This window comes from Microtus ochrogaster, chromosome 21 (genome assembly GCF_000317375.1).
Source record: "Microtus ochrogaster isolate Prairie Vole_2 chromosome 21, MicOch1.0, whole genome shotgun sequence".
Taxonomy (NCBI): Eukaryota; Metazoa; Chordata; class Mammalia; order Rodentia; family Cricetidae; genus Microtus; species Microtus ochrogaster.
This window is the reverse complement of record NC_022022.1, coordinates 38,490,345-38,502,987: the sequence shown is the minus strand read 5'-3', so window position 1 is coordinate 38,502,987 and position 12,643 is coordinate 38,490,345. Positions and strand designations below refer to the sequence as shown.

Here is a 12,643-nt window from a genome sequence, read left to right as displayed (position 1 = left end):
AGTGCTGGGATTAAAGGTGTGTGCCACCACTGCCTGGTTGTATTTTGAAAATTTTCACCCCACCACCCTGTCTTGTCCCTTCTCTCTCCATCTCAACAAATATCCCTACTACTTTGATGGGTGTTATAGGAATAACTCACTAAATATAAATTATATAATATGTACACTTGGCAAAACTGATAGTAGTTTCCCACTACAGTCTTTGGCCACCCCATGATCATTTTTGCAGTACAAAGCACAAATTCTCTCTTGTGGAAAGGGCCTCATATCTGATCAAAAACCCACAACAGTCATATGGCACATTGTTTGGCAGGTGGACATTGTAGTGTTCAGGGTCCACCATTGAATAAGACATTTATTGACTTTTCTCCCCAGGGGCCTATGTATACCTGGCAACATGGAAGCTATCCAACAGAGAAGATGCTTCTTGCCTATCTCCAGTTTAATTTCTCAGTGTCCTAAATAAACCAAGGTGTGCTGCCTAGTTCGGGGTTGAGGGGGGCATCCAAAAGCAATGATAATGACCTATATTGTTTGGGCCTTTGGAACCTCCTTGGTCATAAACTCATAAGGGGTATCTCACACCTGACACTGGAGTTTTTAATAACCTAGGCCTTCTAGGAGCAGCGATATCCCATCAAGAGCACAGACATGATTTTTCGAGGTTTTATCATGTGAACAGTGTTCCATAATCTACTCAAGTAATTCCTTACTAATGGACATTTTGAAGATCTTCACTGTGTTGCTTTTTAAAAATACATGCCATTGGATTGGAGAGATGGTTCAGTGGTTAAGAGAACTGGTTGTTCTCCTAGGGGACCTGAGTTCAATTCCCAGAAGTCACATCGCAGCTCACAACTGTCTGTAGCTCCAAGATATGACACCCTTACAGGACTTATATGTACACCAATGCACATGAAAGTAAAAATAAATAAGTTATTAAAAAGATATCTTGGGGCTGGAGAGATGGCTCAGTGGTTAAGAGCATTGCCTGCTCTTCCAAAGGTCATGAGTTCAATTCCCGACAACCACATGGTGGCTCACAACCATCTGTAATGAGGTCTGCTGCCCTCTTCTGGTCTGCAGACATACACACAGACAGAATATTGTATACTGTATACATAGTAAATAAATAAATAAATAAATAAATATTAAAAAAGATATCTTTATAAAAAAATACATGCCATTGAGCATCTTCTCATGCACTTTAAAAAAAATCATTTTCTCAGCTGAAACTTCCAAACAGATAACTATTTTTAAAAAGCATAGACTTCGAAGGCTTTCACAGCCAAAAACTGTTATTTAAACATTTCAAATTTTTCAATAATAAGAAAGAGGTAAAGTTTTTTAAAAGCCCATTAATTATGACCAGGTTCTGTCAAGATTTAAAGAGACTCTGTGGTTGTTCATACATCTATTTCTTACAGGATGACCGTCTTATTCGGATGAATCAAGCAGCAGAACTTTATTTGACTCAAATTGTTGAAAAGAAATCTCTGTTTGGATTAGTCACATTCGATCAAGAGGCCAGAATCCAAAATTATCTAACAAAAATAACTAACAGTAGTGACTATCCAAAGATCACTGCAAATCTCCCACAGCAAGCTTCGGGTGGAACTTCAATTTGCAGTGGAATTAAAGCAGGATTTCAGGTAATCTTTTAAATGTAATATAATTTGCCATTTTCTTATTGCTTTCCATACTATTCATATAGCTTTGAACACAGGTCATGAACTCAGAGTCCCAGCATTTAATAACATTCTGATCTGAATGAGACAAAGCCTTTCTGGAAGAAAAAAAAATGTAGCTTCACCAACTATTAACTACAGCCACAGCCTCTTGGTGTCCAGTTGGACCATTGATAAAATCTTGAGAAGGAGCGGCACTGGGGAGTGGCTGAGGTGAAATCTCATTGGGCAAATGATCACCAAAACCTCCCTGAGGAGCTCCACTTGTCTCTAAATTCTCACAGGTAGAGTTTCTAGGCCAGGAAGATAATGCCAGAGAATGGACAGGAAGGAATTAGTGACAACTTTACGGTATGGATAAAAGTCATAACAAACTAATTTAAATTACATTCAAAAATCCAGAGATAGAGAACGGTAGCTCCACACACAACATGCAATGAACATAGGTAGATATAAATGAAATCATGACTGTGAACTTAACAATGAGGAGTTCCTTTTGACCAGTGTCCTCAGGGGTCATGGCATTGGTCTACTCTCTTCCCCCAAGTTAGCCTCCACGCCAGTGTGTTTGCGGGCATGTTTTGAGTCACTGAAACAGAAAACCATTTCCTCCACTCATCCTCCACTCGTGAAAGTCGTCACTGCTGTTCTGTGCAGACCATTGGTTCACAGTCTCTCTCAGCTTCCTTTGTGGATCCCGTTTGTCAAAAACCAGACTGGCTTTAGAAACCTGAGGTGCTCACTCTACTGTGAATTATCTAAAAGATGCTGGGAAAGTAACTCAATATTGAAAATCGGTTGCCTGAACCCAGATCATATGGGTATTAATATTGCGTGCCTCATTTAAGTGTGACAAATATGTAAGATGTATAAATGTTTACCAAGTTTTGCTATTATGAAAATAATTATGATGTCTATTTGGTTCTAAAATATGAGTACTATATATTACAAATATACTCAAATTCATGTATAAATTGGTGTGTGTGTTGCCCTTTGTAAATTTTATTGTACCTTATATTTTGGTCACAAAGTTTATTGCTGTACAGATGATGGCAAATTACATTCAATATTATTAACAGCTTTTACTTAACAAAATCTTATCAATACATAAGTGTATCACTTTCAAAATCATTAAAAAGTAGCTATGCGTTTACTGTATACTACATTACTGTCTGTGGTAAATGCTTTAGGTGCAGGATCTTATATCCTTTGAGGAGTTGGGTAATATTACTATGATCATTCTGCAGAAAAAGAAGCTGAACTTTAGAGTAATATAATCCCTCTCAAGATCATAAGACAATTATCAAATCTAGGATTCAGAACCTGATCTCTAGAATCTATAAACTTGATCATGGCATTAACAATCTGGGGGGAGGGTGATTTGAGCAAGTCTCAGGAGAGACAAAACATAATAGTTTATATTTTTAAAAAAGAAATTTAAAAATATTCTCAAGATACCTAAAACCAAGGTCTCTAAAACTACCTAGACTCTTAGCTAATACTCTTAGTAGGAGAAGTCAGGAAAATATGATTGAAAATTTATCAACCTCTTCCTTCATGATAAGCCAAAATTGCTTGGTTTTGTTTCAGTTTTGGAAAAATCATAAAATTCTTTAGTAGTAACCAGATAGAACACATTAGAAAGTCAAATAACAAATAATTCAATCTTGCTCACCCACCTTTGGCTATGATTTTGCAAATACTATTCATCTGGGAATCTCGTATCTTCATCAAGTGCTCAGGGGATGATAGCAGCATCTATATAGGTATCTAATAGGTAGCTACTATATGGCAGCAACTGTTATTGGTTTGTTCTTCCTCAACTGAGTAGCCAAATATACACACACACACATATATATATATATATATATATATATATATATAGAGAGAGAGAGAGAGAGAGAGAGAGAGAGAGAGAGGATTAAAAGTGCTGAAAAGTCTAGCGTTCTGCTCATTTCCATGTATCAGTTCAGCTTAGAAAGAGAATATAAAAAAATGTGTGTTCTCAAATTATTCAGAAATGACAATCTGTAATTAACACACCGTTTTTCTCAGGTAATCACTTCCAGTAGCCAAAGTACTTCCGGTTCTGAGATCATATTGCTGACAGATGGGGAAGATGATAATATACGTTCCTGCTTTGAGGAGGTCAAACACAGTGGTGCCATCATCCACACCATCGCTCTGGGGCCTTCCGCTGCCAAAGAACTGGAGACTCTGTCAACCATGACCGGTACAACTTGGAAGCTCAGTTTGGACAGATGTTCCTAAACTGGGAAGCTGTCAACAATTCCCCTTCTTAAAGCTAACTTCTGTCTCTTCCTTGACCTTTGAGTTAAGTTCTTTCCTCTTCCTCCACTTCTCCACACAATTATTCAGTACCTGCTGTTTTCATTCACTCTTTATCCATTTTCTATTCATCTCCCTAAACAGAAGCTTCTGTCTCTATGGTTACTCAAATACAAGTCCAAAATGTTTGCTCAGTTCCAAAGTACCATTCAACCCCACAGTAAAGATTTAGACATGTCATATTTCGGGTGAAGAAGAGGGAAACTGCAGGCCATAAACGATTTTCTCAAGACCACAGTTAAAACGCTGATCAGGACTGCCCATCACTCTGCTCAGCTCCCACCATCTCCCAAAATCGGAGTCTGGAATATTTCTGATTTTTCCCTTTCTATCCAGTGTTCCTGTCACAGCCTACCCCATCCTCACAATTCCCAAGAATCTCCCAGTTTGCCTTTGCGGCATTTATTAGTTTAGTTGCTATGCACGGATTGGTGTGTTTCTGAAGGAGCTAGTCTAATTCTTGCTCTTTGTGATCTGTTCTTTCCTAACTCTTTACACCCAAGAAATCTTTTTTCACAAACATCATTTATTTTCTGCATTTTGCCTATGTTTAATGTATTATAAACTGTCATCCTCAAGCCGGGCAGTGGTGGCGCATGCCTTTAATTCCAGCACTCAGAGGGCAGAAGCAGGTGGGTCTCTGAGTTTGAAGCCAGCCTGGTCTACAGGAGCTAGTTCCAGGACAACCGGGCAGGCTTCAAAACTACAGAGAAAATACTGTCTCAAAAAAAAAAAAAAAAAAAAACAAACAAACCAGTCACCCTCTAATGTCAAACGTGTTTTGATTCAACTAAGAAATAAGCATGTGGTTCTTATGAGCAACCTCAATCTCACCGTCTATAAAACCACTGGGTACTTAGGTCAGTTTGACTAACCTCAATCTCACCGTTTATAGAACCACTGGGTGGGTACTTAGGTCAGTTTGACTAATGCACTTACATTTGACGATTAACCTCACATAAAATAAGAAATTTGCCTGATTCTTACATTTTTAATTTATCTTTATCTTACACACACACACACACACACACACACACACACACACACACACATATATATTGGTTTTTCGAGACAGGGTTTCTCTGTGGCTTTGGAGCCTGTCCTGGAATTAGCTCTGTAGACCAGGCTGGTCTTGAACTCACAGAGATCCGCCTGCCTCTGCCTCCCGAGTGCTGGGATTAAAGGCGTGCGCCACCATCGCCCGGCTATCTTACATATTTTGAGTAAGATTGTGGTTAATATGAGTTTACAGTAACTTCAGAGATCCGCTGAAAGTCCATGAGACTCTGAAATCTCGTCTTTTGTACAGTGTTTAGTTCGCATGGGCTGGTGAGAAAGCTGAGTGAGTAAAGGTGCTTACCTCCAAACTCCGCTCAACTCCTGGACCAACCAACACGGTGGAAGGAGAGAAGCCACTCCATCAAGTCCTATGCTGACTTCCATTCATGCACGCGAAAGGGCACGCACACGCTAAATAAATGTCATTTTAATTCGATAATAAAAAAGAAATTGAGTGGATGTTAAAGCACGTGAGGGATAGCACATTTGATTTTCCTATGTAAACTCCCCTTTAGGAGGACTGCGTTTTTATGCCAACAAAGACCTAACTGCCCTGATGGATGCTTTCAGTGGGATTTCAGCCAGCAGTGGCAGCACCTCACAGCGGGCTCTGCAGGTCAGCACTTTGTAAAAATACTTTAGTTGCAATAAACTCCTACTATGTCGCTATTACACATTCTTTCTCTAATAAATCATTTTTGCCATAAAAAATATTTCCATTGTGAAAAACGCCATTCGTGAATTTTCTTTTATATGACATAAACACCTTTTTTCTTGCATTCTTCTAGTCTTTGGTTGTTTTGTGTGTGTGTGTGTGTGTGTGTGTGTGTGTGTGTGTGTGTGGTGTGGTGTGGAATATTTGTTTAACCAGGCAAAGATGTGTGCGATTGTTCACACTGCACTTGTTAACTACATAAAGATGTGCTGCGTTCGCGCTGATTAAATGAAATTAACCTCGGTTCAGAGAGGTTAATTAGCAACTGGTTGACAGGAAGTAGCAGGGAGGAGCTTAGCGGGCAGGGTGGTGGCTCAGGGGTCTTCACCCTAGCCTTTGAATCTCAAGTTTTATTAGGACAATACAGATTTAGTTAGAACTAAATTCAGTGGCAGAAACAGAGCCGTTGTCTGAGGAAGAGAATTGTTTCCAGGCTACAGCCTTGGTGTGTTGGGTCACTACAGTCACTGTAATGGAGGGGGAAGGGAGAGGAAAAGGAGAGGGAGGGAGAGAGGAAGAGAGAAATTTGGAAAGTGTTTTAATTCTGTGTCATTGTAACTGAACCTTAAATATGAATTTAAGATTACCAGGAACTACCTAAATATTAAAATCCCATTACCTGAAATAACAAATGGGTTTTCTGTGTTTGCTTTTTATCTCTCTAACAGTTGGAGAGCAAGGCCTTGACTATTGCAAGGAAGGGACGGATAAATGGTACAGTGCTGGTGGACAGCACCGTTGGCAACGACACGTTCTTTGTTGTCACCTGGACAGCACAAAAGCCAGAAATCGTTCTTCAAGATCCGAAAGGGAAAACGTACAGAGCCTCAGATTTCCAAGACGATGAGCTGAATATGCGCTCTGCTCGACTCCAAATACCAGGCATCGCAGAAGTAAGTCTGTTCTTTTCCCTGCGTTTCATTAACCCGTCCTTGTGTTAAGAAATAGACATGTTACGTTGTCAGTGTGAAAACAATAGCAGTAGTACTTTCCATTAAAAATTAAGTATACTACCTAAGCATTCAAATCTATATTACCCATTCTTTTTTAACAATCTATATTAAAATCATAAGATACGTGCTTAGCATGAAGTCTGGGTTCCATCACCGGTACCCCCCAATTTTTTTATTTTGTTCAAATTTCCAAATAATTGTACATCCCAAGTAGCAGGAAATTATTAGCAAAGCTCTTAAAGACATTTTTTTCCAGACAGGTACTTGGGCTTACAGCCTCTCAAATAAGAATGTCATACCTCAGTCGCTAACGGTGACAGTGACCACTCGAGCGAGAAGTCCTACCACGCCCCCAATAATCGCGGCTGCTCACATGAGTCAAGACACAGCGCGGTACCCTGGCCCGATGATTGTTTACGCCCGAGTCAGCCAAGGGTTCTTGCCTGTCCTGGGAGCCAGTGTCACCGCCATTATAGAAGCCGAAGATGAAAATAAAGTCACACTGGAGCTCTGGGACAACGGGGCAGGTAATGGGAACCTGCATCAACACCACCGGATTTAAATTCTCCTATTGGATTCTATAACTTCAGAGTCAATACTCTTTTTTTGGTATACTTACAAATCTATTTGAGTAATGTTTACTTGGTTATCTTAAAACAAGCTTAGATGTTTATTTTGGTTAAAGTCCATTATCAATTCCATGTTGCCTGTGGAAACTGAAAGTATAATTTTTCCATTTTCACTAATGTTAGTGCTTTCTGGAAGCTCTCTCCATCTACTTACATTTTCTTTGTCTTGGTAAGCTTTCCATACACACATGTTCCATGCTTTCCCTGTATTCACCCTTCACCACCTCCTTTCTGTCTCTTACCTCTCCCACTAGTACCCTCCATCATCCTGGGCTCACGTCCACTCTCAGATATATACGATTTTATTCATCTACATAAAATCCAGTTTCACTGGGCAGCAATGGCGCACGCCTTTAATCCCAGCACTCGGGAGGCAGAGGCAGGCGGATCTCTGTGAGTTTGAGGCCAGCCTGGTGTACAAGAGCTAGTTCCAGGACAGGCTCCAAAGCCACAGAGAAATCCTGTCTGGAAAAACAAAATAAAAATTCTAGTATCTACAAATTAGAGAAAATATTGAGTTTTGTCTATATCTGGTTTATGTTGCTCCACATGGCAATCTCCACGGGTATCCAGTTTCCTGCAGATGAGACTTTCTTCCGCACGGCAGTCTTCATTTGGTTGTTTACTAGACGGGAATTTTTTTTAGTCCCATGTTCCATTTGTCAGTTCTTGGTCTTATTACCAAGTTATTGGTGTCTTTCACAGAAAGACCTTTTGCCTATGCCTATATCCTGAAGCGTTCTTCTCCAGTGGATTGAGAGTTTCAGATCTTACACCAAGGTGTTTGGTCTGCTCAGAATTCATTTCAGACAAGACAAAAAATAGTGTTCCCGTTTCATTCTTCTACATGGATGTGTCCCGTCTCCAGCACTCTTTGTTGAAGAGGCTATCTTTCCTCACTGTGTGTATCTGGCATCCTTGTCAAGAATCACATGGTTTCAGTGTGTGGGTTTAGTGCAATCCTCTCTGCTGTTCCGCTGGTCTGCATGCATCTCTTATGGCAGTACCATGCTGCTCGCTACCGTGGTCCTATACTAGGACTTACCAGACATGGTGATATCACCAGCATTGTTCATTTTATTTTGAATTGATTTGGCTATTCTGGGTCTTCTCTGTTTCCACGTGGATTTTATAATTACTTTTTGTATTCCTGTAAAGAATGTCATTGGGCTTTTTATTGGAATTGCATCAAGCTGTAGGTTTCTTCTGGCTATGCAGTCATTTTCATAGTATAAAATTCTGCTGCTGGCAAAGCATGGAAGGTCTTTCCGCTTTGGGGTGTCTTGTTTCAATTTCCTTCTTCAGTGTTTTATTCCTGAGTATTTTTAAAGGTTTTAGAAATAGCATTGTTTTCCCTATTTCTTTCTCAGTATGTTCATTGTCGACATAAGGGGGAGCTACTGACTTTTCAGTCAGTAATAATTGCAGCTCAGACAAGCCTCATTGGCCACAATACTGCACAAAAGTTGTCTGCTGATTTTTTTTATGTTGGTGTTGTATCCTGCTACTTTGCTAAATGTCTTTTTCAGTCCTCAGAGTTTTCTGAACAAGTTTCTATTGTGAAATAAAAGTAAGTGCTAATGTTAATTGAATGCCTCTAAAATAACAGAGTTATATTTTCTAAAATGACAGAGTTAGAACATAGTCAAGCCAGACTCTGAATCAAAATACTATGCTCTAGGTCTAACTATCCTGCAACTCGGTTGTAGTAATAGGAGCCGTGGGCTGTGTCCCGCCACCCAGTTAGCTTTACCCGAAATAATTACACGGACACTGTATTCTTTTAAGCACTGCTTGGCCCATTCTCTTCTAGGCTAATTCTCACATATTAATTTAGCCCATTTCTAATCATCTGTGTATAGCACCCCAAGGTGCGCTTACCGGGAAGATTCTAGCCTACGTCCATCCTGGGTCGGAGCTTCATCGCGTGTGCCTCAGAGAGCAGAGCTCTCGCCTCTGCCCGCAAGAGTGGAGCATCGTGTCTCTCTGAGGCATCTGCCCCCGAGAGGAGAGCTGTCGAGTCTCTGAGCTCACTTCCTCTTCCTCCCACCTACGTTCTAACCTATCAGGGCAAGCAGCTTCTTTATTTAATCAACCAATGACCTTCCTCCATCACTCGGTGATAGACTCACACCAGCAAGGCCTGTGAAAAGTGTTGGTTTTCATTTTAACTTACTGCGTGACTGACTATTGTGCTCCATTATCAAGGTGCTGATACTGTTCAAAATGATGGCATCTACACGAGATATTTCACAGATTATCGTGGAAATGGTAGATACAGCTTGAAAGTGAATGTCCAGGCAAGAAGAAAGACAGCCAGACTAAGTTTAAGACAGCAGAGCAAGTCTTTATACATGCCTGGCTATATCGAAGATGGTAAGTAGCAATAAAATAGAGATGTGCTACCTGCTTCAGGAAATCACATAAGCAAACACGGGAAGGGATGATATATGTGGAAAACCCAAGCATACAATTATCTTTGGGATTCAAAATGATATTCAGTCTGTGGACTCAGCATAAACCATGTTCCCACATACTTTGTTAACGTTTTCCTCGGTTTGTTTCATTTACAAAATCCATTTCCTGTGCTCATGAAAAAGCCCTGTGCTAAAAGCTAGAGCTAGGGAGCCGGATGAATCCTGGTCATCAAAGAACTCGTGCAAAAGCAGTAGGTTAGGACAGGTTAAAAGTTAGTTTTATCATAGTACATTTCAAAATGATAGATATAAAAATAAGCTTTTTTCTCACTTTTCAATGGCTATTGTCAGTCTACATGAGCCCTGAGCAACTGTAAGATCAGCATGAGACAAAGAACGGACAATATGAGAAATACAAACATCCGGGGTATTTTTTATAGGCAAAATTATAATGAATCCACCCAGACCTGAAATCCAAGAAGCAGAAGCTCCAGTGGAAGACTTCAGCAGAGTAGCCTCTGGAGGGTCGTTTACCGTGTCTGGAGCGCCTCCTGGTGGCAACCACGCTAATGTGTTTCCACCCTGTAAAGTCACTGATCTGGAGGCCGAGTTTGAAGGAGATCACATCCACCTTACCTGGACAGCTCCTGGCAAGGTCCTCGACAAAGGAAAAGGTAAGCTTGGTGCTGAGTTTTACAGTATTCAGTATGTAAGAAATTAAATTACATTTTTGCATAGATACTTACAAAACATGTTGCCATAAGGGGCGCATACTTACCCAGCAGATAAAAGTAATATGCATAAGTGTTGTTTATTTAAAAATAAAGATAAGGTATTCTGAATGGAATCTCATTGGCATTCTTTCCTAAAGTTTTTCCAGTATCTCATTTATGAGTAATATGTATGGGGCCTCTACTATAGGTCACTATTCGCTTATTTTTAATGTAAAAACTGAAATTTTTTGGAATTAGCCAACTTAAAATTTTTATTAAAAAATTCCATATTTTTATCTTAAAATTATAAAAATCAGTCTTTAAGATTATGTGCCCCCCAATCTCCTAGAAAGATGGCTCGGCAATCAAGAGCACGATTGTTTATCCAGAGGACTCAGATCCAGTTCCCAGCTCCCACAAGGCAGGTCCCAACCATCTGTCACTCCAGCCCCAGGGGACTCTCTACTGCCCTTCTTCACGGCAGATAAGCACATGAGGTGCAGGCAAAACACCCATGCACATAATAAACTACTAAACATTAATTTTAAATAAAGAATAGAGGAGAGGAATAAACCTAAGGAGCCGGTCGAGGTCGGCCCGGGCCCCGAGCACACCTGTACTTAGTGCTCATCACTTCCGCGCCCTGTGACCCACCTCAGCTGCTCTCCGCTTGTCTTTCCCTGGGTGCCCCACCCCCACCCCATTACTCCTCTCTCAACGTAATAAAAAGCCACAACAGATGCTCACGGTCTTTACTGCACAGGAACATTGTGTGTCCCTTGTCCTAACTTAAAACTGAGTTCAGCTCTTTCAACATCTCTCTAAAAAGAAACCTGGGCTCATGGTGGATAGCTGGTATTAATGATAATAAAGTTTTTCTCTGATTTTGTGCCTGGACGTTTTTTAAATAACTGTTCCTGTCCTTGTCTTTAAAGTCAGTGAGATGGGATACCCAGACACAACCTGTTCCTGGGCTCTCCATCACTAAAGCTCGGCATGCAAGGCTGGTAACTCCTACGCAGGCGCAGTGCAGTGCAGAGAGCCGTCCTCCTGACTCTAACACCTGTCTCTGTCTCTTTTCTAGCGCAAAGATACATCATCAGAGTGAGTCAGCATTCTCGGGATCTCCAAGAAGATTTTAAGAACGCTACTTTAGTGAATACTGCTAGTCTGAGACCTAAAGAGGCTGGCTCAAAAGAAAATTTTGAATTCAAACCAGAAACTTTGAAAATAGAAAACGGTACGAAGTTGTACGTTGTGATTCAGGCCAGTAACGAAGCCAATCTCACCTCAGAGGTCTCCAACATTGCACAGGCTGTCAAATTCATTCCTCCACAGGTACCTGACCTGGGTACCAAAATGCCTGTACCCAGTTTGACAATTTTTGTATTTGCTGCAACTTTATTCATATTTTAAACTAGAAATTGTAATGGAACTAAAATTCAACCTTATTTAGAACTAATTTGCTAACCTCTTTATCTACTGTACAACTCTTTGTAACATGAAAGTGAGCGTTCAATGTTGTAAATCTTGTATTTGGGTCAATTAAAAATCAATTAAGTTGCTGTATATAAATATTTCCTTAATTTAACTTTGAAGAAGAGGAGTTAAATTGAACAACTCATTTCCCAAATATTAAATTGAAAAAGTTATTACACTAAATATAATATGTAATTTTATAGAAATAAACACACAAAGAAACAATATAAAGCTCAGAAAGAGAAAATTATGGCTGTTTACAGTCTAAATCTGAAAAAAAAAAGGAAGAAAAAAACACGGATTAATTTCCATAGAGCACTGGGAAACTAACTCAATATAAAAAAAACGTAGTATTCTGGAGGCAGTGCACACATATGGGTGGATACAGGACGGAAAAATCTTCCAAATTAAAAGGTAAATTTTAAAATGAAATTTTAAAATGAAGGAAATATCTAGATAGCCTTAGAATTTTGAAAACCTTTTAAGGAAAACCTCTGACTAGGTATGGTGGTGCGTGGCGGTGAGCTCAGCAATTAGGTATGAAGGAAGGAGGACCGGAAGTGAGACCAAACCGCGTAGCCCAGTAAGGAGGACCGGAAGTGAGACCAAACCGCATAGCCCAGTAAGGAGGACCGGAAGTG

The 12,643-nt window shown here is 40.1% G+C and overlaps 1 protein-coding gene across 1 annotated transcript in view; it reads left to right on the top strand.

Moving 5' to 3' along the window:
• The window catches only part of LOC101991468 (calcium-activated chloride channel regulator 3A-1-like), a 12,215-nt gene extending 276 nt beyond the window's left edge, over nt 1-11,939 (top strand). Inside the window, exons 2-9 of the mRNA XM_026783892.1 lie at nt 1,428-1,652; nt 3,744-3,921; nt 5,612-5,712; nt 6,480-6,704; nt 7,021-7,291; nt 9,602-9,769; nt 10,251-10,484; nt 11,608-11,939. Coding sequence (XP_026639693.1) covers nt 1,428-1,652; nt 3,744-3,921; nt 5,612-5,712; nt 6,480-6,704; nt 7,021-7,291; nt 9,602-9,769; nt 10,251-10,484; nt 11,608-11,939 — 1,734 coding nt within the window. The remainder of the gene's footprint in view (nt 1-1,427; nt 1,653-3,743; nt 3,922-5,611; nt 5,713-6,479; nt 6,705-7,020; nt 7,292-9,601; nt 9,770-10,250; nt 10,485-11,607) is intronic.
• Nucleotides 11,940-12,643: the final 704 nt, after the last annotated feature.